This window comes from Cryptosporidium andersoni (genome assembly GCF_001865355.1).
Source record: "Cryptosporidium andersoni isolate 30847 chromosome Unknown contig_1, whole genome shotgun sequence".
NCBI lineage: Eukaryota > Apicomplexa > Conoidasida > Eucoccidiorida > Cryptosporidiidae > Cryptosporidium > Cryptosporidium andersoni.
Window position 1 is genome coordinate 249,774 of NW_027122907.1, and position 23,967 is coordinate 273,740.

The 23,967-nt window shown below is 28.2% G+C and overlaps 10 protein-coding genes across 10 annotated transcripts; 4 read left to right on the top strand and 6 right to left on the bottom strand.

Moving 5' to 3' along the window:
- Positions 1-1,538: 1,538 nt before the first annotated feature.
- cand_032600 (inositol monophosphatase family protein) lies at positions 1,539-2,568 on the bottom strand (the record flags this gene model as incomplete). Its single annotated transcript, XM_067213486.1, has 2 exons — positions 1,539-2,169; positions 2,249-2,568. The coding sequence occupies 2 exons, from the start codon at positions 2,566-2,568 to the stop codon at positions 1,539-1,541; spliced, it is 951 nt and encodes a 316-aa protein (XP_067066737.1).
- Positions 2,569-2,764: 196 nt separating this feature from the next.
- cand_032610 (zinc C3HC4 type domain-containing protein) lies at positions 2,765-3,575 on the bottom strand (the record flags this gene model as incomplete). Its single annotated transcript, XM_067213487.1, has 3 exons — positions 2,765-2,850; positions 2,950-3,316; positions 3,378-3,575. 3 exons carry the CDS (start codon positions 3,573-3,575, stop codon positions 2,765-2,767), a joined length of 651 nt encoding a protein of 216 aa, XP_067066738.1.
- A 3,259-nt stretch (positions 3,576-6,834) lies between these two features.
- Positions 6,835-8,580, top strand: cand_032620 (protein kinase domain-containing protein; the record flags this gene model as incomplete). The annotated part of the gene is made up of 4 exons (XM_067213488.1): positions 6,835-6,854; positions 6,929-7,108; positions 7,203-8,233; positions 8,318-8,580. The coding sequence occupies 4 exons, from the start codon at positions 6,835-6,837 to the stop codon at positions 8,578-8,580; spliced, it is 1,494 nt and encodes a 497-aa protein (XP_067066739.1).
- A 1,367-nt stretch (positions 8,581-9,947) lies between these two features.
- cand_032630 (uncharacterized protein) lies at positions 9,948-11,591 on the bottom strand (the record flags this gene model as incomplete). The annotated part of the gene is made up of 1 exon (XM_067213489.1): positions 9,948-11,591. One exon carries the CDS (start codon positions 11,589-11,591, stop codon positions 9,948-9,950), a length of 1,644 nt encoding a protein of 547 aa, XP_067066740.1.
- A 408-nt stretch (positions 11,592-11,999) lies between these two features.
- Positions 12,000-12,980, bottom strand: cand_032640 (TPR repeat-containing protein; the record flags this gene model as incomplete). The annotated part of the gene is made up of 1 exon (XM_067213490.1): positions 12,000-12,980. The coding sequence occupies one exon, from the start codon at positions 12,978-12,980 to the stop codon at positions 12,000-12,002; it is 981 nt and encodes a 326-aa protein (XP_067066741.1).
- A 205-nt stretch (positions 12,981-13,185) lies between these two features.
- cand_032650 (TBC domain-containing protein) lies at positions 13,186-17,484 on the top strand (the record flags this gene model as incomplete). Its single annotated transcript, XM_067213491.1, has 1 exon — positions 13,186-17,484. One exon carries the CDS (start codon positions 13,186-13,188, stop codon positions 17,482-17,484), a length of 4,299 nt encoding a protein of 1,432 aa, XP_067066742.1.
- Positions 17,485-18,188: 704 nt separating this feature from the next.
- cand_032660 (guanine nucleotide-binding protein) lies at positions 18,189-19,130 on the bottom strand (the record flags this gene model as incomplete). Its single annotated transcript, XM_067213492.1, has 1 exon — positions 18,189-19,130. One exon carries the CDS (start codon positions 19,128-19,130, stop codon positions 18,189-18,191), a length of 942 nt encoding a protein of 313 aa, XP_067066743.1.
- A 602-nt stretch (positions 19,131-19,732) lies between these two features.
- cand_032670 (protein kinase domain-containing protein) lies at positions 19,733-21,399 on the top strand (the record flags this gene model as incomplete). Its single annotated transcript, XM_067213493.1, has 9 exons — positions 19,733-19,790; positions 19,919-20,000; positions 20,069-20,436; positions 20,491-20,555; positions 20,637-20,691; positions 20,742-20,822; positions 20,883-21,123; positions 21,182-21,245; positions 21,361-21,399. The coding sequence occupies 9 exons, from the start codon at positions 19,733-19,735 to the stop codon at positions 21,397-21,399; spliced, it is 1,053 nt and encodes a 350-aa protein (XP_067066744.1).
- A 169-nt stretch (positions 21,400-21,568) lies between these two features.
- On the top strand, positions 21,569-22,554 carry cand_032680 (uncharacterized protein; the record flags this gene model as incomplete). Its single annotated transcript, XM_067213494.1, has 2 exons — positions 21,569-21,629; positions 21,743-22,554. The coding sequence occupies 2 exons, from the start codon at positions 21,569-21,571 to the stop codon at positions 22,552-22,554; spliced, it is 873 nt and encodes a 290-aa protein (XP_067066745.1).
- Positions 22,555-22,614: 60 nt separating this feature from the next.
- Positions 22,615-23,679, bottom strand: cand_032690 (NAD dependent epimerase dehydratase family protein; the record flags this gene model as incomplete). The annotated part of the gene is made up of 1 exon (XM_067213495.1): positions 22,615-23,679. One exon carries the CDS (start codon positions 23,677-23,679, stop codon positions 22,615-22,617), a length of 1,065 nt encoding a protein of 354 aa, XP_067066746.1.
- Positions 23,680-23,967: the final 288 nt, after the last annotated feature.

The window sequence follows — 23,967 nt, forward strand, 5'->3', positions numbered from 1 at the left end:
GGTTTGGGTTAATAGATAAAATCTTCTTATATATCAGAAAATTATTAATCCCAACTTCTTGCAAATTATTTCCAGTTACTAATATAACTTGTTTCAGGTATCTAATTATATATATAATCAATCTTCAGATTTTATTGGAATAAATTAATAAAATTATCTGTATTTTAAAAATTTGCAAGAAAAGGCTGAATAACTTTCAAATTTTCCCAATGATATAATAATTCAATATATCAATAATATAATTTGAACAAGATTATTAAATGAAATTAATGATTTTTATTATATAATTAATAATTTTCCTGAAAAAATTGTTAGATTAATGACCAATTATTATTGTAAATCTCATTTTGTAATAACAGTAATAAACTATTTTATAATAGATTAATACAATAACAAGATTTTTATATAGAAAAATGAAAATATATGTAGTAAAGGTAAATATAGTAATGTAAGTAGTCAACTAAAAGAATATTAAATCTAAAATATTATTAATACATTCACATAATAAAATTATCACTTAATGGTTTACAGGAATAAATAATAAATATATAAATATGAATATTTACCAATTATATTTTTAAATAACAATTTTTTAATTCTATTTTATTAATTTCATCATAATAAATATTTTAAAGATAGATAAACATGAAAACTATTTTATAGTAGGAATTATTAATATCAAAATATTATAGATTGATTTAAAAATATCCACTAAGTATTATGTTTCAAATACTCTTTTAAGTACTTTAGAACAAAGTCTAAATCTTTAGAAATAAAACAAAATATGTGCATTTTAACAAGATATTATCTTTTTCTATTAATTAATGCAATATTTAATATTAAGAGTGAAAAGAAAAATTTATGGAGTGTTTAAATAATCTTGCTTTTGAAGCTTGTTAAATTCTAGTATACTATATATTTGGACTTTAAAAATAGTCATTTAATTTTTATTAAAAAGTTATATAAAGTTATCAAAATTAATATATAATAGAATTCAATATAATTGTTAAATAATTAGTAAATTAGAGAATATATCAGTTATGATAAGTGACTTAAATAATTAAAACCTTATAATCTAAAGTATTATATTAGATGTCAATTATAAATTTAAGCAATAACTAATAATTTATAACTTTTTCTCAAGATCCAGAAATGGACTTGTCTATGTTATAATTAGATCCATTAATGTATAAAAAGCTCCATTATAACTAAATGTTTAAATCTCTCAATATCAATATAATTTCAGTAGTTTAAAGTATTTAAAAGTATACTGACACTTATAGTTAACAGTATACTAGTACTTATATCTAAAAATTTTTATAAAAAGTCAAATATAATTTCTATTGTATTGAGAACCAAAAATTATAGTTTGAAAATATTCAGCTAACTCCAACCTAAGATCAAATTGATATATTATCTTGTTTTATAAAATTATAAATATTCAAATTAAATAAATAAAATATAATGAATACAGCAAACCAATAATAATTTGTACAATAGTATAATAATATAATTCTATAAGTGTATAAAAAGGTATCTTAGATTTGTTTAAATATAGAATTATAAATTCCATTCGTTATAGCTAAAAAAAAAGGATTTTCAAGACTTTGTTTATTATATTTTAAAGGATTACAGAGTGTAAATTTTAAACTTTCATCATTATCTCTCTCAACATTTACTTGATAAATTTCTCCTCCAGCATGCTTCAAAATAGCATGACAGGCACAAGAATCCCATTCCATACATCCTATAAAGCGTGGATACACATGGCATAAACCTTCAGCTATTTTCATAAATTTAATAGATGAACCGTGATTTACAAGAGAGTAACCCATAAAATACTTTTTTACAAATGAATCAAAGATATTACGATTTTGAGTACTATTAGATCCTACAATAGTTAATATATTATTTGGATCAGTTTCTGTACTACATTGAATAGGTTCAATTAAACATTTATCACAAATAACATTGGATGCCAAACAAGTTGTGAGTTTAAACACATACTTTGAATCTCTACTTGAAGCAAATATTATCCCCTGACATGGAACACAAACTACACCTAATATTGGAATTCCACCTTCACTTAAACCAATATTAACAGTAAATTCTCCAGTACGTTTAATAAACTCTTTGGTTCCGTCTAATGGATCAATTATCCAGCATAGTCTGAAGTTATAATAATAATAAATAAATTTTAATTCAAATTATTTTGTCACAAATAATTTGATATATTAAATTCACTCACTTGTAATTTTTCCTTATTTCCCATGGTGCCTGTTCAGATTCTTCAGTTATTATTGGAATTAATGGCCATAAAGAAGCTAATTGTCTTGAAATTTGCTCATTTGAAGTAATATCTGCTATTGTAAAAGGGGAATTATCCTTTTCTTTAATTTTTATATTTAAATCAGATTCCTTATATGTATTATATATTTCCATTATAGTTCTTGAACCCAATAGACAAATCTCAACAACGTCTCTAAGACGAATTTTAATTCCTTCTTCTAAATTTACATTACATACAGATTCATTAAATAAGTTGAAAAGTTCCATCTTATCATTCATTATGTGAAAACATTTAATATATAGTATATAAAAATAGTGTGGGTATTTCCTTTAGATAAACACTAGCGCCATTACCACGTAATGCATTCATAGCACTAGACAGAAGTAGAGAAATCTTACAAATGAATCATTAAAATGTAAATAAAAAGTTTTTTATTGTAATCTAAGCCCCTATATGATTCTAGTTTCTATATAACTACTCTAGAAATAATATATACAACATCATAATAATACCTAGAAATAGGGCAATGTTTGAGACAAGTTGGGCTCTATATTCTTCGTCTAATCAAAAAATAAGAAACAATTTACAAATAATCAATAAATAAATCCATAGTATTATACATCCAAGGAAACTAAAATATTTGCTATTTAGTTACTTACTTGACAAATTATTTGAACTATTTGTGCTATTTTGATAGTCACCAAATATCAATCTTTGTGCAGCTCCCAAACTTAATATAGCTCCAAGAGGATTAGCTAAAATAGCTAACATAGGAAAATTTAAAGTACTGAAGGAAATTGTAGAACTTTGAAATTCTCTAAAACTGCTATTATGTCCTGTTGAATGACGCTGTCTAGCTTCTGGTCTTTCTGCTCTTGGTCTTGGCTTTGTTTTTTTCCTAGGATCATCATTACCACAGCCCCTACCATATAAGGGTATCACATTTTCCTGTGTTACTCCTGCTTTGCAAACAGGGCAATCTTCATAGCCTTTTTCAAGCCATAAGCACATACAGCTCCAACAATACTATAATACCCAAAAGAAGATAATTTTATAATTAAAAATAATAGAAGTAAATACAACTTACCAAATGTCCACACCTAGTTACTATTGGCTCATGAGCAGTTTCAAAACAAATATTACACTCAAAACTTGTTCCATTACATCCATTAGGATTCGGGATATTTGATGATGAACTAGAGTCTATATGGTTCTCAGAAGGTTCTACAATTCGATTAATCTCATTTTTCTGTGAAATATCTGAATATTCTATCCCATTTTCCATTATAACCAGGTTATGCAGGTGCACTTTTCATTTCTGTAATAAACTACTACAAGCTATTCTATTACAATATTTTGAAGCGCCAATAATAATTTTATTAAGATATGGCGGGAGATGTTACAAACACTATTATTGACATTTTTGACCTAAAAAAAGATTTGGTGAGTATAAATATGAATCTCATTTTAAATTAGTATTTAAATAATTTAATTTATATATAATATAATTAGACTATTTGAACTAAATGGAACTTAGATTTTATCTTGTTAGAATTAAAAGTCTACTGTATGTGTATATTGACTGATTTAACTACATTTCATTAGTTACCAGGATAATAAATTAATATTATAAAAACCAATAGAACTTTTTCTTTTTAATAAGTGTAGTGATTTGTAGAAGTTACATTTAGACAAAACAGAAAATTAGGGGCCTAATAATCTAAAGAAGCAAATATATCTAAGTTCTCCAACCCAATACTATTATTGGTTGGAATCCTACTCACCATTAGTTTATTCATTAAATATAACTTGAAGTTATGTACATAGGTTAAATAGCAGCTGAAAGATAAGGATAAAGTATTGCAGAATTAACTCCTCAATGATTTAGCCTAGGTTATTTTAATGTAAAACAAAGAAAAAACACTAATCTAAATTGAAACTACAAAAAGTAGGTAAATCTAGTAACCATTCAATAATGCAAAAAATACTATTTATAATTATTAGAAAGGAATAAGAAGAGAATAGATATTACCAATTTAAAAGAAATGTCGTGTAGCCTCAGGATTAAGAATTTGAAAATATTCCTTCATTATATTCTTCACTTTTAAAGATGCATAAACAAAAATATAAAGAGAATTGGGGGATAATGGAAATAGTTCATTGTAAACTAAACAAAAAGAAACCAAGTAGTTATTTTCTTTAAAAAAAAAGAAAGACAAAGGAATAAATTCTGCATAGTTTCATTCTTGAGTAGTCAATCAGCTGCGATATATGGGTATACCTAATAAAGAATAGCTAAAGAAATCTGACTAATAAATTCTAATTGTTTTTCTTTATTACTGCAATAAATATTTATATAAAATTCCAATAAATAGTTAAATATTCCATAAATTTATTTTTATATTAATATTAATAAGTATTTCAATATTATAAGTATAGGAAATTCTGTGATTTTACATATAAATTAAATAAGGCCAATATATTAATTGAAATTTGATCTTATAAATTCAAAAGAATTATAACTGTTTAATTGTATTTAAAAAATTATGATATTACATAGATATTACAATATATCACAGTTAATAACTTAGAACCATTTGAACAATATAGAGTTAATATTTTGAAATCTCATTCCCAGAATAGACTTACCAATATAGCTGTGGTTTATTTTTATTAGAAATACTTTTGATAAATCAAATTTTTAATAAATATTTGAGTATAATAAATCCTAAAAAAATCGCAATTTCACATAACCATAAAAAAAAAAAACTTTCAGTTATAGAATAAAACCTGACAGAGTAGGAAATTTTGAAAAAGATTTAATCAAAACATTTTACTCTAAAACACTGATAAACTTCTTCAAAGAAATTTCAAATATATAAAATACCATTTGTTTTCAGTTATGAAGTCTTAAAATTAATTATTAAGGCTATAATATATACTGTGTATTATTAGGTCTTGAAAAGAATTAGATTCAAAAATTAGAAACAACCAATATTTCTTATATTTAGTAAGAAGTAATAAAAATCTTCAAATCTCTCATACTGATTTAAAAGTGGGTTTAGTTACACCAAATACAGTAACTAAGGTAACTACTATGACTACTTTTATCTAATCCACTAGAAACTTAGCTCCTTAGGCTTTTCCAACTTTTACTTGTTCAATCACTTTATAAACAATCCATGATTTATCCATAATTTAATGACTATTTATTAAATATCTGACAAATTCTTTCGAGATATTCTTTAGTAAGAATATAACTGTAATAAATAATATTATTACAAATAGATATTTTTAAGCTACATATTTTAACTGACTAAAACTATAAATCTGAATAAGAATATTCACTGAAATCTCCACTTCAACACCTTTTTACCATAAACAAACTTTTGAAATAAAATCTTGTAAAAGAAAATTAGACACTTTTATAATATTCAAGATCAATAAAGTATCTCAAGATAGTTAATAAAACATACTTTCCAACCAGTTGATTACTAAAATTCACTTCTTTAATCTACTTACATAAGCTTCAGATCTGTATTATACCTAAATAAAAATTAAAGTCTTCTGTTTTATATCACAAGCCCATATAATATAGAAAAATTAAGATATGATTTTATTAATAAAACTGCATCAGTATGCTAAATTTCCTAATTAATCATTCAAAATTTTTATACTAGTAAGTAAACCATACTTAAGCTCATTATGTTTGTATTATTTTTTTTTCTTTGTAAAATCCTCTCAGAATACTCATTCTAAAGTAGAAAACTTACAAAATCTAAATAATAAATTATTTTCATTTGTATATAATATAGAGAAAGAGGGAATCTGATCTTCTATTTCGAGGGTAATCATCTTAATACTATTTTAAGATTGTATACAATATGTAGATCTGAAACCCGGTAGATAAAGTAAAAATGATGAATATATAATATTCAATGGAGTATAGTTTAAAGTTATTTGTAAACTTTTACTTTTGTCTCAACAAGCTTCCGAATTTTAGTATCTTCTTTAATCCAATCTATTTTATAAATTTTATATTTAAGCGGTAATTATGATTCTGCATGCATGTAGTACATGTAATATAATATTAATCAAACTTTTAAAAATTCATTTTAAACTTGCATACTACATAAGTTTAGAGTTCTTAATATTATATAAATTGGAATTAAATAAAATCTTGTTAGCAAATTATTTTTGTATTATTCCTTAAAATAAGTAATATTACTAAAGAGGATGATATATCCTAAGTATCACAATATTTTCCATTATAAAAAAATTTTGAAAAATTTAAGAATTTGCATATATATATTGTTTATATATTAAAATTTATAATAGTTAAGCAGTTTTTTTAGATAACATTAAATAATTTTCTTTATTTTCAGGTTTGGTAATTATCTCGCGTCAGCGCGTGACATTAATAATCCAAAGGTTATAAGCATGCAAATTTGGTATGTGGTAGATATTTTGAGAATTAAAAGAAAATAAGAGGAAAATTTTAACTGAACTCTTGATGCTAATTAATAATTTTTTTGGCTATTCAAATGAATAATACTACCAGGAGGTGAGAGAAAGCTATGGCAATATTATTTAGTATTACTAGTGCAACAGCTTTTCACATAATTAGAAAATTTTTAGGACACCAAAGTTAAATTTATTGGACAATATAGATACACTAAAACATAGTGTTGAGCTAAATAAGGCAGTAATAGAAACTCAATATATACAAAGATGCAATTTTCAAAGTGGGTCTCAAGGAAACAAACAAAGAAATGATGGAGCTAAGAATGATCCTATTACTTGTGACTTGAGATTAATGTAAGTATTATAAATTGAAGTAGTTTTATATTGAAATATATATAATAAAATTTATATCTAAATAAATATTAATATTATATTGTTTTGATTACAGGAGAAAAAGAATATCTATAAAAGATTTTAATATTCTACGTCCAATAGGAGCAGGAGCTTTTGGGGTCATTAGATTAGCTCAATGTAAATATACATCAAAAGTATATGCACTTAAACAAATGAGAAAAAGTATTATTCGTACAAAAAATCAGCTAGAAAGAATATATAGTGAAAGAGCTTTATTAGTACAGAATGCATCTGACTATGTAGTGAGGTTATTTTATACATTTCAAGATGATAAACATCTTTATCAAGTAATGGAATATCTTCCTGGAGGTGATTTAATGTCATATCTAATAAAATTAGACAAATTTAGTGAAGAAGATACTAAATTTTATATGGCTGAGTTAGTCCATGCAGTCGATTTAGTTCACCAATTGGGATTTGTGCATAGAGATGTCAAGCCTGATAATATAGTACTAGATTCTAATGGTCATCTAAAGTTATTGGATTTTGGGCTTTGTAAATTCGCTCCAACAATTGAAGAAGTAAACTCGAATTCTAAGAGCTATAGCCATCTTCATAACTTAAGAAGAAATAGTGCACCTGATAGCCTAAAACTAGAGGATATAAAGAAAGAAAGAAGAAGGGAAGAGACTGTAGCAGGATCATCATGTAGCAAAGAAAATAAGAATTCTGAGAATGTTGGGGAAAATAATTATTCCAATACAACTAATAACTCAAATGGAAAATTGGAGCATCCAGGTAGAAAAACATTACATTCAACTGTTGGAACTCCCCAATATATGGCACCTGAGATATTTTTAAGACAAGGATATTCTAACTTAGTAGATTGGTGGAGTGTCGGTATTTTAATGTATGAATGCTTGTATGGAGGTGTTCCATTTAATGATGATACACATAATCCTATTAAAGTTGCAATAAAGGTTATGCAATGGGAGAAACTCTTGCTATTACCTCATCCTTGCAGACAAATATCTCCAGAAGCTTTAGACTTACTGAGAAATCTACTTTGTCATCAATCAAAAAGATTTAATGGAGAGCAAATAAAGAAGCACCCTTTTTTTAAAGGTAAGTTTCCGAATTTATGACGAGAAATTTATATTGCATAAATTTATGGGCAAGTTTAAAATAAATGTGCTTTATTTCATTTAGATATTGATTGGGACCAGTTGAGGCAATTACCAGCTCCATTTAAAAAAATTATATCAATTGAAAACCAAAATGTTCCAAAAAGTGAAGGTACTACTAATAAAAGGCAAGATATAGTTATAGAAGAGTCCCCTACAACCTCAAAATTTGGTGTTCAAGGTTCTTCTTTAGTCGACTTAAATTTTTTAGATTACACATATAGAAATACTGATAGAAGATATACTTCTATATCTTTAAGCGAAACGATTAAACTAGTTCATGGGTGACGCAATAAAATTATTTATACTTTTGCCTTAATCAATTACTAGTTAGACCTATAAAAAAATCATTTAAATATATTACTAGTATTTTAGTGGAGTTTGTAAGCTTAAATAACTTTTCTAGTTTAATTTCTGGATATAGTTGTGATAATACTACTACTATTAATCATGTATCTCTGAAGATTTATTTTTATTCCAAAAACAGAAAAAAAACAAAAGTTATGGTTGGATAGAAGAGGAATATTAAATTATGTCATATTGCTAAAATTAGTCATTTTTCTATTATGTCAAAGTACTAATATTAATAATATATATGGAGTGTTTAAGAAACAAATAATATTGTTTTACATTGAGTTAAAATGTAAATTTTTTTAATATGCAAAGTAAAATCAAGACTACATATTATTTATCCTACTGTCATTTAAGTATTACATATATAGGATAACCAAACCGTTCAGATTTAAATTTTTGAACAAGTTTGAACTTACAAGTTTATAAAGTGAAACTCTATAAACTTATATATTTAAGGACTGTAATTAAATCAATATTAAAGTAACCCTGAATTGAATATAAAATTTTAAAATTACCAAATATATTTTATTTAAATTATATATTTATTGCACTGGCTGTTGCAAATATAATATTCTGCTATCATAACCTAACAGAAATAATTGTGGAAGTAATATGAGCAGACTTGGGGCCCTAAATATTATAAATAAGTTCTCTACAATACTTAATCTACTATAATAGTATAGTTTCTAAAATGGGTTATTACAACTTTTATTTTTAATCTTTAGAGCTTTTCTATAAGCTCCCTTACCTAAAGTAGCTCACATAATTACACTACATATTTGAATATATAAGCAGCCTTATACCATTAATAATAATCTGTCCATAAATTTCAAAAATAATATATTTAAGATCAGTAGGCAGCCTACAGAAATTTTTTATAAACAGAAGATTAGAATCATAAATTTAAAGTATCCTAAATGTATACTTAGTTTATAATAAAATGTTCAGATTATAAAATAATTTGCTTGGATAATACAAATAATGGTCCTGGATAGTAATTATTTTCGAGGAAATAGATATTATAAGAGCTACAGTTAGTATAAACTTTAATGCTAATTTGCAAGCTAAGGCTTATAGTATGTAGTTATAAGGTAGGAAATAACTGAAATAAATCTTACAATAATTTCTACCTTTTTAAAAGATTTATATATTGCAAATTAATATTATTTATAGAGTATTTATATTATGACAAATACAGTAAGGCTACTTACTAAAGTACAATTTATTAAAAAGGTGAGTATATAAATTTATAAATCACTATGAAGACTATATTTTATGAACTTGTAAGACTATTAAAAATCCTAGTCACTAGTATTATTGAAATTGACAAGAGCATCACCTTTGAAAATGTTCATCATTAAATCCTTATTATCTAGTGTTGAGGAGTCTGTAAGTGCAATCATTGTAAGTAGTTCAGACCAATCATCCTCAGAAGATCCTGATAATAATGAAATTATCTGCCCCGCAGATTCTTCTTTATGAGATTCAAGTTCATCTAAAGGTGATAATACACTAGAATTTATAGATAGTGATCCTGGGTCCATTTCATAAGTACTATTATCCATTATTTGATACTTTGTATCTAAATCTTTCCTAGTTTTGATTATATCTTGACGTGGCATATCATTTAAATTCCAATATTTTGAGTCAACTATTAATAGAGGAACAGTATAACCTGGAGGTAATAGATAACTCTCTCTTCTTAAAACTTTTCCATGTATTGAATTTGCAACATTTAATGGAAGTATTATCTTATTTGGTAATCTTATCTCAATATCATTTCTACTAATCCTTCTCTTAGTACATGTTACTCTGAAACATGAGTAATATCCCAAACTTAGTAAGCTGTCCAAAATTAATGGATCAGTATATGCTCTTCCCCTTATAAGATCCACAATTTTCTCAGTGAAAGGATACTTTTTTTTATTCTTATTTGAGCCATCACTTTTCTTAATTTCACATATATGGCCCTTCTTAACCAATTCAGAAGTATTAATATCAGTTTTGGATATATTATCAGTTATTTCAGTATAACATGATGCAACTTCATTATTAGATGACAAGGAGATATTATTATTTCCATTCTTTGTACTAAAAGATATCTCTGAATATTTAGATCCTGACTCTGTATTTTGCTCTTCACTAGTGTCATAAAATGACTCTGAATAAATATCCTTAACAGATATATTTTGAGCAACAATCTTAAATCCAATATGGTTTTTTAGAAGAGCCTTCATAACTTTTTCAGGATTTTTTTCCATTTCTGGTTGGTTAACAGCAATAATTTTTGATAGACGGATAGCATTAGGTCTACCGGTTAATGAGTAACCCAGTCTTTTCATATTAGTTGAAATTTTACGCCCAAAATCATGTCTTCTTGTTCTGTCTAGTGGTTCTTCAAGGTTTTCATAACACATTGGAAATGTTGATTCAGGAGTTGTTTCTAGCAAAGCTGTGAAGTCCCAATTCCTATATACACCAATATTATACAAAGTCCATTCAATTTCTGCTATACCATTAGAACACATAGATACATTAACACCATTTACTTGGTGCCAATCAACCAATACACTAAATAAGCCTTCAGAACCTTTTCTTTTATTGTTTACTACATTTTCAGATTTTGTTAGCCTGCTCTTCTTACTGGAATGTGCCAAGACTTTCTGAGATTTGCCATAAAATAGAGTTATAGTAGTCTCCCTTTCATTATCCACAAAATTATTTGTAAATATATGATAGCAGACTGCAGATGGATCACTTTTCCTTTCTAAAATTTCAAAATTGCACCTTTTACAAGATATATAAGATCCACATACAGGTTCTTCAGGAGGTCTATATGTACTATAGACTAGACCGTTATTGCATATTTTTCTGCATTGCTCTTGACTGTTAATGTCATTATTTCTAGTATATCCAATATAACCAAGAGTTGAATCAAACAGCATAAGGTTACAAAAAAGTAAAGTATAACAAACTATATTCATTATGACCAATCTACTTAGTCAAAATTACCATTTCAGGTTATTCTATTAAAAGTATAATATTAATAAGTACTTCTTATCTATATAGTAGTATCTAGTTAGACTAATCTGCAAAAAAGAAAACGTGAACCAGATACCGGCAGAAAAAGTACCCGACTTCCTACCGGTATATATATTGGCAGGCGCCAGTGGGATTTATCATAAATTTACTTGTACTAACTTAAATCTAAAAAAAGGTTTGGAAATAGAAATTTTGATGTAGAAATTTACGAAATAATAGAAGTTCTAAATTGATATTTTTTAAAAAAAGTTACTTTCATCAATATTGATGTAAATAAGTTCACAAATTTTGATTACTTCCTGTTAGCTGCATTATCCCATTCTAAGAATACCAGCAGCCATTAACTTTTGAATGCCACTAGCAATCTTGGGATCTTGTATAACTTGGGTTAATGCAGCAGGATTTTGTTTTATCTGTTCCAAAATCATTCTGAATTGAGGATCAACAAGTAAAGATTGAATTTCAGGATCAGCTAAGGCATGGGATACCTGCTCTTCATCTATTTGATCAGAAGAAGAAACTTGCTGAATCTTCATCAAAGTATTCTGAAGTCCATCATTACATTCTTTATTTGTTGGGTCACACTTAAGACCTTCTTGATAAGCCTGAACAGCTTTATGATATTCCTTTAAGAAATAGTGAATATTTCCCTTTCTAGACCAAGCTTTTGTAAACTTTGGGTCTATATCTAAAGCTTTCTGGATGTCTATCAGAGCAGAGGGGTATTCCAATAATTGCATGTAACATGCTGACCTATTACTATACAATCTAGAATCATTTGGATTACGTTTAATAGCTTCATCATATTCCTTTTTAGCACCTGGGTAGTCCTTAGCTTTAAACAGATCATTTCCTTTTAGGCGATGTTCTTCAGCAATGTCAGGATTAATGTACGACTCTCGTTCAGCTTTCTCAATTAATCGCTCCAATTCCTTCAAAGAAGTCCTTGTATGACGATTATTATCTTCTACTAAACTTTTCTCGTACATTTCTTTAGCTTTTTGCAATTCATTCATCTTAATATAGCAAGATGCCATCCTATTAAAAGTCTTTGCTACTTTGCTATAGTCAGCTTTGACTTCATATCTAATATCAAGAGCTTTCTGACAGACTTCAAGACACTTGTTATATTCGCCCATTTCTAAATATACTGCTCCCTTATTTGTGAGGTATGTTATTTCAGTAGGATCTAACTCTATAGCCTTGTCATATTCTGCTAAAGCTTCCTCAAACTTATGTTGTTTATATAATTCATTACCCTTAGTTTTATGAAACTCAGCTTGGCTACTCATTTCTTTAGTAAGTAGATATTAGTATATGTTTATGTAACTAATTCACTAACTTTTTGGAAGTTAACCATAAAGGACGCTTAAGTACAATAGACAACCTTGAGGCGGTAAATGAATGATCTTAAACTGTTCTAAACAGATGTTTGGTATTCTAATTTTTAGCTAATTTTTATAAATAGGTTAGTTACCTCGGTTATGGAGATACGAAATGACTGTTGATAACTCTTGGTCTGAAACTCAGATCAATGAAATTCAATACGGAAGATCCAAGCTAGAAAATGTACTTGAATTACCTCAAAGAACAAAGGGATTTCAAACATCTGTAGAATCAGATACAAATACGACTATAGTAGTAGATAACTTTGGACTCATAAATGTTCAGTCACCCTTTTCAAGGGCATACTATGATGATATTACGAGGGAAAATTTAAATGCAAATTTGTATAGTACACTGGGAGACATTTTAGAAGCGTGGCATCACTTAAGTACTCAAACGAATTTGCAAAATATGGCAATTTTGATGAAGAAGGTGAATATATATATAGGAAGGCAAGAGATATGTAATTTATTACCCGTAAGTATTCAATTTCAACGTTTTTTAACAGGCTATGACAATCCTAAGATTGTACACCTACACTTTACATACTTGAACTCTTATCTTGCACTCTCAAGTGGTCCAATATCTTTTTCATCACTAATTACATTGGTATTTGGGAGTCAAGATAGTTCAATATCTCATGAATTGTATAGCTTGTCAATACATGATATTCAACCCTTACTACTAATACTTTCATCTCATTATTTATCTATAAATTGGAATTTCGTCTATGAATCTATTCCAGGTTTATCGAGAATACAGAAAAATTATATAAATAGTTCACAAATACACAAAAATCAAGAAAACTTTAATTCAACAGAACTATACTCTCTGCATACCCCAAAATACTCTATACATTTGAGTTCTTATTGGATATTACGTGATTGCATCTTTTTGATTTTTGCTCAAATATATCAAAATAGTGTTAAGAATTTTCATGATAATTTTTCAGAGACTCTTTGTAGTTTATTTAAGGATTTAACACATCAGAAGACACTTTTACTGGTAGGGCCTAAGTTATCTCATTTACCGAATACAAATAAATGTTTATATCCTGAAGAACAATGTTGTATTACTTCTACTATTCCTATATTAGAGGTCTTTATACAATTTCTCAAGTTATCTTTAGATTCAAATTCGTTTATAAAGTTAATTTTGGCTAGATTACTAGGTACACAAGTAGAAGAGGAAACTGAGGAAACTAAGCCCAATAAATTTAGTCGGAATACCAGAAATTTGCACTCTATAAGAAGGCACCACATTCCAGTTCTCAATATTTTACAGCAAGTACCTAGCTTTAATGATTGTATAAACTTGTTGACTAGAGGTAACGAGTTTTTATTGGTCTATCCATTACCTTCTCTGTTAAGAAGATTCAGATATTATATTCGAAATAGAAAGAAATTGAGATTGGAAAAAGAAAATATCCACACTAATTCTATGAATCAAAGTATTCAAGAGGATCTATTACGTGGTTATTTCCCTAGAGTTATGCTAAGATTGTCTCTTGATAAAGCAAATTTAGTTTGGGAATTTATCTCGGATCAAACCCATAGGAATTCAAATATACTTGATACTAATAAATCCTCTAAAGGTTCTAGATGGTCTGATATCTGGTCTAAAATAGCTCGAAGAAGACTTGTAAAGCATAAGATTCCAATAGGAAATATCACATTTTCCTATATAGGGTATCCTGTTCTTCCAGATAACTTACCTTTGCCTAGTCCATTTTCATCTTCTTCATGTTTCTGCTGCAGTAGAAATAAACTGGATGAGACGACTCTTTTCTTTCGTACAATGACTATTCGGTCAAAAGATACAACATTTCGATTTCTTTCAACAGATATTCCTACTTTATGTCTTAAGTTCTGGATTGCAACTATTGAACAGTTGTCCTTGTATGAAAAAGTAAAGAAATCTGTAGAACTTAAATTATCTTGTAAAGGACCATTTGAATCATCTAAAAAAGACTGGAATAATATAATTTTAGAAAATAAACAAATAGAAACATATTCAGTTCTCAATAGAACCTATTCAAATTCAAATTCTGATTTAACACATAATTTAAATATGAATAGATTAACATTTGAGCAGAATAGAGGTGATTTCGAAATATTAGCAAATATAGATGAGAGATTATCAAGATCTAAAGATTCAAGGAATTCTTTAAGTTACACTAGTACACTTCAAGATACCCAAAGTAATTTAGATGACCTAACTTCTAATTTTACAAATTTTCAGGAGAAAAAAAGAAAATCTTTAACTTTCTCCTTAGACTCAAATGCAAATTATATAGATAGAGAGCACTTTGCATGCCATAATATTCGAAATTCATCTGAATATTCAAAATTCTTGGATGAAGTCCAAAATTGGTCAAATTTATTGAGTACTTCTCAAGTAATACAGCGATGGTACGAAGATATCCTACCAAATTGGGGTGCACATTGGAACTGTGGTTCAATCCCTGTTTCAATTCAAGACAAGTCTACACATCTTCAATCTACGAATCGCATAAAATATTACCAAACTTATTTTAAATACTTTGTAAAGAGATATGTTAAAATATCTACAGGAGAAATTTCAATAGATCACTTGATGCAATGGTTCTTTGGGTTACACTGGTTAAATCAAAATACTAATCTCCATGCTTTTGGAGTTAGATCTAAAACTATGGGGTTAAAAACTTTGTCAAACTGGAAGGCTCAAATGAGTGACAATCACCATGCCAGTAATTCCTGGCATTATTTCTTGTATAATACAATTGGCAATATGTATCCTTTATATTCTCTACCTATAGTTGACCGTGGAGTTCGTTTTGATGCTCCTAACTCACTTGTACTAATAAATTTATGGAATATAGGTATTCCGTGGAATTTAAGACATAAAATCTGGCCTATTGCTCTCAATGACTACAGAAAGATAACTCCAGAACTATTTTATATTTGGCACTTAGAAGCTATCTTTAATTTAAAGGATGCAAAAGGTGATAATAGGATAGCCAGTATATTAATGAGATATGCCGTGGAAATACATAATATATTTTACAAACATTATGACGAGGAAACTTGGTATTCTACTTCCTCTTTTGCTTGGCTCTTTTGTAAAACTTGTGGATTTGGTCAACATTGGGATGGCATATTAGAATATGATGGTCAAATAAATACAAATACTTTAATTGAAAGCGAGGAATACTTTATAAGCCGCGATTTTGTATCAGTGGTTGGCTTGAATACTGAAAATCGTAATTCAGTAGAGCTTGGTAATAAGAACTTTTTTAAAGATGTAGATACTCAAACTCCAAGAGTAGACAACTCAAAAATCTTTCCTGGTACCCATTTTATATCTACAAATGTTCCAACTCCATCTGGTCCTTCTATTGGATTTTCTTCACTTGAGACTTTAACATTAACTAGATTTATCCAATCACATGGAACTCCTCGAATGAGTAACCTGGAAACAAATATAACTAATTCTACTGATGCAGATGACAAAGTCCACTCACTTCTTGATGAAAATCCTTTAAAACAAACATGTACTATTGCAAAAGGTATTTTAGATATATTAGGAGCCTTGTTAGCCCATTCACCAAATTTAGGATTTCAGCCAAACCTGATCAAGTATATAGCAATACTTTTCATATATATGGATACTCCAAATGTCTTTAAATGTATTTTGAATTTAATGGGATCTAATAGTTATCTTATTGGATCACAAAGTATCTACTGTCATTCAAAGGAGCAAGAAGATACATTTAAAAATCCTCAGCCCCACGTAGAAAACCTATCAACTAATACTGATTATATATATACCTACAAATCTATGAGTTGCTTTACTTCTAGGACAGATAGACAGTGGTTACTAATTTGCCATACATTCCAGAGCTGCGTCTATGTAACATTCCCCCAATTGTATCAACATCTAATTTACACACTTGATATACCGTTTGAAAGCTTTGTCATTACCTGGTTTCGATCAATCTTTATGGATATTCTTCCGTTATCTACAGTTCTAGTAGTCTGGGACAATTTCTTACTTTTTGGTCTTCCCTTTCTATTTCAAACTGGACTTACTATTTTAAAGGTTAATCAGGCAGAAATTTTAAGATGTAGTAATTCATTACATGCACTTCATGCATTATTATGTGTATCTAAAGACAGATTCAAAATAAATCCCCAAGTTTTTGTAGAAGCTCTAAATCAAATAAGAAGAATATGTGATATTTCCTATATATTATCTATAATTTCGCAGTTTAACTTACTTGAACAAAAACGATGGATTTTAAAAACTCAGCAAGCTATAAAGTCTTACTTGATAAACAGTGGACTATATGGTACTTCTACTCCAAGTACCCCTAGGGAAAAAAATACATTTAAGATGTCAAATAATGAAACTATAAATCTTAACACATAATGTATAAAATTTTATGATACAAAATCAAATAACAATGACTCATGTTAACTCAATGGATAATAGAATGGTATTTTCCACAATATACTGGCAACTTTTTATATAAATAAAATTAATATCTTAATACTTAAAGTAACTTTAAATTATCGCTAAAAATTCTTAATAATGTTCACCTTCGTACATATGTTATTATTATTGCTTAATTAGCTTGTATTAAAGTGTCTTTAGCATCTAAATACTTTTATTTTGTGATAAATCCATAAATTGTGCATAATAATCTAGGTATATAGTATTATCATGATCTATTTATATCTTAATGGTGTTCATTTCTTTGAATATCTTCAAACCAGTTCTACTCCTATCATTCCACATAAAGCTTCTAATGAATTACTAAGCTTTCACAACATATTCCGAACACTACCATACTAATGGCTAGAAATGTGATATCTATTATTTTACTATAAGAATCAAAGTGTACCATACTTAATGAGTTATTGAGGGACAGATAACTGTAATGATAATAATTATTGTTATTTCTCTTTGTATTAACTAGAAATGTAACTAAATTACTTTAGCAGATGAACTTTAAATTTATCATCTAAACCTATAGTTAAAAGTATTACCCTCTACAAGTATTCATTTTAATAAACAGTTAAGAAGACAAGCCTAAATGTCTAATATTTCAATAACCAAATTACCTAAATAATTCAATTTTTAACTTTATAAACATAGATATTTGAATCGGTAGAACCAGCAAATAGTGTCTTGCCATCATTAGACCATGTTAAAGAAACGCACCAAGGTAATCCGTTCTTAATTGGTACTGGTGGAGCAAACTCAGCTACTGGAAGTTTGTGTTCTAACTCCCAAATCCTAATACATTTGTCAGTAGCAGCACATAACCAATAATTGCATGGTGAGAAACACAATGAATTGATAGAGTGGCTCGCATCCAAAGAATACAAGTGTTTCCCCTCGTTTACATCCCATAACATCACAACTCCATCTTTGCCACCAGAAGCACATAGTGAACCATCTGGGGCAATTGTGACTGTATATAATACAGAGGAGTGACCAACTAGGTTGCATGTAAGCTTGAAATCTGAATTCCATACCTTTACAATTTTATCCCAACCACATGAGACAAACAGTGGCTGACTTGTTGATGGTGAAAAGCGTAAGCATGATACCCAATCATTATGTTGACCATCTACCAGTGTATACATACAAACTCCCATTGCATTCCAAACCTTTATACTGTGATCACGTGATCCAGATATAATTTGTCTATTATCTGGAGAGAGTGCAACAGAAAAAACATCTGATGTATGTCCAACAAAGTTGCGTACAGACTTGCCAGCATTTACATCGAATAATCTCAGTGTCTTATCACAAGATCCAGATACCACATAAGATCCATCACTTGAAACAGCCACATCATTAACAGCCTGATTATGACCGACTAAGCGAGTTTTTGCATATCCAACAGATTGATGTTCACCTTTCACATCAGCTAAATTCCATACTAGCACACTTTTGTCACGGCTTGCAGATACCACAATATCTGCATTATCTGGAGGAGCTGCTATAGATGTAACCCAATCAGAGTGACCTATCAAGCATCCCAAATATTCCATAGAGTTGTCCATGTTGTCGGTTTCTCTCTTCAAATGCTGTAAACAAAAAATATATTAACTGTCTAGGGGTTTACTATAGTTCAAAATATTTGATATCAATGACAGCTATTAAGACTGTTAGACGTGTCTTTTCTTATTAGCTAAACCCTAGTTTCTGGGAGACAGTCTATGGTTAACCTTTACAAACTTGGAGGCCTCAAAGTAGTAGGTGTCTCTAATAAGTAAAAAGGGTATATTTAGCGCCTATTTTCCCGCATAGAGCGGGGAAAACAAAAAGCTTCTTATATTTTCAGAGTACAATTAGTTTGTATGCTAATTTTAACAAAAATTTTAGATATGTAATGTTTTAATTAATATGTGAATGGAATATTCCCTAAAAAATATGTATGTTAGATAAATTGTAGTTTGTATTTTGTAGGAATATTTTCGGAAATTTGTGGTTCAGCTACTTATATAATTAATTACATGCAAGTGCCGGTATAGGTGCATGCACTATTGCTACAGTTGTTAAATATTAACAAAGAGTACCCAAATAATTCTAGTAAACATATATACTATCTATAATATTAAAACTTTTTACCTAAATCTAATATCAGAGTGGTAAATAGTAGCAGATGACAAGGAATAATTGCAAGTATTCACTAGTTAAGGAGATAGGGAGTGGTACATTTGGTAAGTTTTAATTTAGTATTTTTATCATAAAACTATCTTCTAAGTATTATAAATTGTTTCATCTTGGAAAATAAAATATCTATATTTAAAAATACCAATTTCCAATATTTATCTTTATTCTCAATTAGGTCGTGTATGGATGGCAAAAGATCTGATTTCAGGTGAACTAGTTGCAATTAAAAGACGTCCTAAATGGCAAAGTGCAATTAGGTAAGTGATAAATTACATATAACTGTTTAATTGGATATTTTAAAAAGTTTTTTATCGTTAATTATTAGTCGTGAAGTTGAAGCTATGGAGAGTATTAAAGGCGAAGAAGGTATTGTTAGTATAACTCATTGTTTCTATAGTATGACTAAAGGAGGAATAATTATGCAGAATATTGTTATGCCACTAATGAATAAGAGTTTAGGAACTTTCATCCGTGATCAGCGTAGTATAAGGAGGCGATATCCAACACACAGGTTACCTCCAAAATTGGTTAAAAGTATTGCATTTCAAATTGCAAAGGGATTACACAAATTGCATATTACTGGTTATACTCATCGAGATTTTAAGCCAGACAATATTTTGTTATCTTATTCTGGTGAAGAAGATGATCCAACCAAAAGTGGGTCTGATATTATTGTCAAAATTTGTGATCTCGGTAAGTTATTGGTGTATTTTTAAACAAATATCTTTTATTTTTATCAAATAATAGGCTCATCAAAGAAGCTAGTATCTAATAATATACATATGCCATATGTAGTTAGCAGATTTTATAGAGTAAGTCTATTTAATGCTTTTGTAAATTTACTAAAGGCTACACTAAATTTTCAACTATATTGTTATATTTTATTATTTCAGGCACCTGAATTACTTTTTGGAAGCTGCATTTATAATGAAAAAATAGATATATGGGGTAAGTTAATTTTGAATAAATTTTTATCTTGAATACTGATTCTATATTAGAAAACATTTTATTTGATTGTATATCCGTAGCTATTGGGTGTATATTTGCAGAATTACTCAGTTTAGATCCAATTTTTGTAGGTAAAGTTTAATGTTATTTGATTATCTACATTTCATTTTAATCTAAAATCTTTTCATTAGGTCGTTGTCCAGAAAAATCTCAAATGAGAGCAAACTCAGGTCGTCAAGGACTCGATGAACCATATCAGATAATGAAAATTATCGAGATATTGGGTGCACCTACAATAGAAGACTTTGAGTCTATTAATAAAATGATCCCAAAAGTCATAAAATCACAACATTCTGATTTATCTTTTTTACGGAAAATTGAAGTATCTCCATTATCATGGAGTAATATACTCGATGGCTTTTATTGTGAAGAGTAAGTCCTTAATTCAATACCTAAATATAAAAATACTATTAATTCATTAAATTTATAGAGAGAAGCCTTTAATTAATATTATTAGCACATGTATTCAGTGGAATCCTCAAAAACGTCCTACTGTAAGTTCTGAAGATTATTTATATTGAGTATTATTATATATATACTCACTATCCCTGTATCCTCTAGTCATTAGAAATTCTTCAAAGTGAGTATTTCAATTGATATATTTATTAGAATAAAAGTAAAATAATAATTAATAAAACTGAGATGTAATTTTTATTTATGACCTGTTGCATGCAAAATTATTGCCCTGTAATGTCGAGAGAAGCTATTGTGGGGATTACCATTATATTAGCAACATTCATTTTTCTAGGAAATTATTTTCAGGAAATATGGATATAGATTAAAGATTATGCAGCTCAAATAGAAAAAATTATAGAATATGTATAATTATAAGAATAAGGATAAGGATAATAATATACTATCAATTCTTGGAGAATCAAGTCATTCCAGAAGAGTACAATTGTGTAAGTAAAAATAATGTCTTAATCTGGCATTAATATTCATATATTTTAAATATTTAAATTAACAAATAATATATATTTTTGCTAATTAGACCAGATTCGACGTAGTATTGCTGAAGCTACACTAAGACTAAATAAATTGATGAATATACACAACAATGCAGAAATTGTTGAATTGTCAAATATAATAAATCAAGAAGCTAAAAAATATGAAACTAATAAGAAAGCTAATGATGAATTCAAAAAAGTTGAAGATATTCTTGTAAGTGAAGTACAAAAGATAGGGAAGGAAGTAGACGACTTGAAAATTGAATATGAAGAACTTAAAAAGTTACATAATTCACAGCAGATTGAAAGTAAAAAACTTCAAAATAAAATAAAGGTGCTGAAAAAGCGTTACAGTGATATGGAGAAGCAGAAAGAAGATTTAAGTAGTACTATATTGAGGGAAGAAGAGAAGATGAAAACGAAGGAAGCTGAAAATGAAAACACTAGACGTAAAGTTGAAGATATTGAGCTATCCATTATGATTGAAGATAAATGTTTGAAAGAAAAACAGGATGAACTAGAAAAATTACAACTAGAGCATATAAGATTAGAACAAGAGGAAAAAAGGTTACTTGGTTTAGTATTAGATAGTACACATAGACTAAATAACAAAACAAAAATTAAATCGCAAATAGAAAGTGATATACAGCTTCTATTAAGTAAAAATATAAATAAAGATAATTTTGAAGGTCAAATAAATAAAGTATCAACTAGCAAATATGATGGAAGTAATAGCGGTCATTTATATAATAAAAAAGAAGCCCAATTACCAACTTTGAATTTCAGTACTAAGCGAGTAAGTAGTTTAAAAAAAAAAAATAACTTAATGAAAAGTGAGGGTAAAAAAGAGTTTTAAGGAATTAGGGTAAGTATAGTTGACTAGTAGATCTTATTTATCTCTGCTGAGATTACACTACTATTTTGGTATTATCAGATGAGCTTCAATTTGATGCATAGGACTAATACTAGATGGATCATTATTGGAATCTGTGAATCTCATTTTGAAATCTTCTATGGTTAATTTTAAACCTTCTTCAAAAGAAACTTCTGGTTCCCATCCAAGTTTATCTCTTGCTCTAGATATATCTGGTTTTCTTTTTTTCGGATCATCTGAGGGAATAGTTCTGAAGGAAAATTCTAAAGATGGATCTATTATATCCCTTATTATATTTGCCAATTTAAGAATTGATATCTCATTTGGATTTCCCAAATTAAATGGAGAATCTCCTTGGATATTAGATCTATGAATATTCATCAATTTGTAAAGTCCTCTAACTAGATCAGAAATATAACAGAAGCTACGGGTTTGGGTACCATCTCCATATATAGATAATGGTTGTTTGTTTAGTGCTTCAGTTATAAAATTAGATATAACTCTACCATCATTACAAAGCATATTCGGTCCAAATGTATTAAATATCCTGGCTATTCTTACATCAACATTATATTGTCTATAATACTCGACACATAATGACTCAGCTATCCTTTTGCCTTCATCATAGCAACTTCTAGTTCCTATACAATTTACATTACCATAATATGATTCAGGTTGTGGGTGAATTAGTGGATCTCCATATATTTCTGATGTTGATGCAACAACAATTTTTGCACCTGATCGCCTTGCTAAACCCAGCATGTTCATAGTTCCTAAAAAACATGTTTTCATTGTGTATATTGGATTTCTTTGATAGTGAACAGGAGATGCAGGGCATGCTAAGTGGTATATCTCATCAACTTCTATTCTAATTGGTTCTATGATATCATGGCGAATCATCTCAAATTTTGGATAGTGTCTAAAATTTTCTAAAGATTGTTTTTTACCAGAAAAATAATTGTCGATAGAAATAACGTTATATCCAAGATCCAATAAATACTTTATCAAATGCGAACCAATAAAACCTGCTCCTCCAGTGACTAAAATCGTCTTATTCTGGTTAAAGGGAACTACTTCATCTCTTTTATTGTGATAACAGTCATCCATTTCCAGCTATTTTCTTTAAGGATTCCGTTTTATAAAAAGTGATCTTAAAACTTGTAACATGATAGACAATGTGACGCTCAAGCGCTAATGTCTTGTTTTTTTTTCTTGAGTTTCATTGATCAATAATCTAAGGTGTAATATTGGAATAAGAGTATTAGTAATATATATCTTATCTATTACTTCTAGACCTTATTGATCTAATTAAATTATTCAGGAATTACATATTCTTTCTTTTGGAAAAATAAGTTCCATACTCGATAAAGGAGTTCTTATAAATAATTTATTATT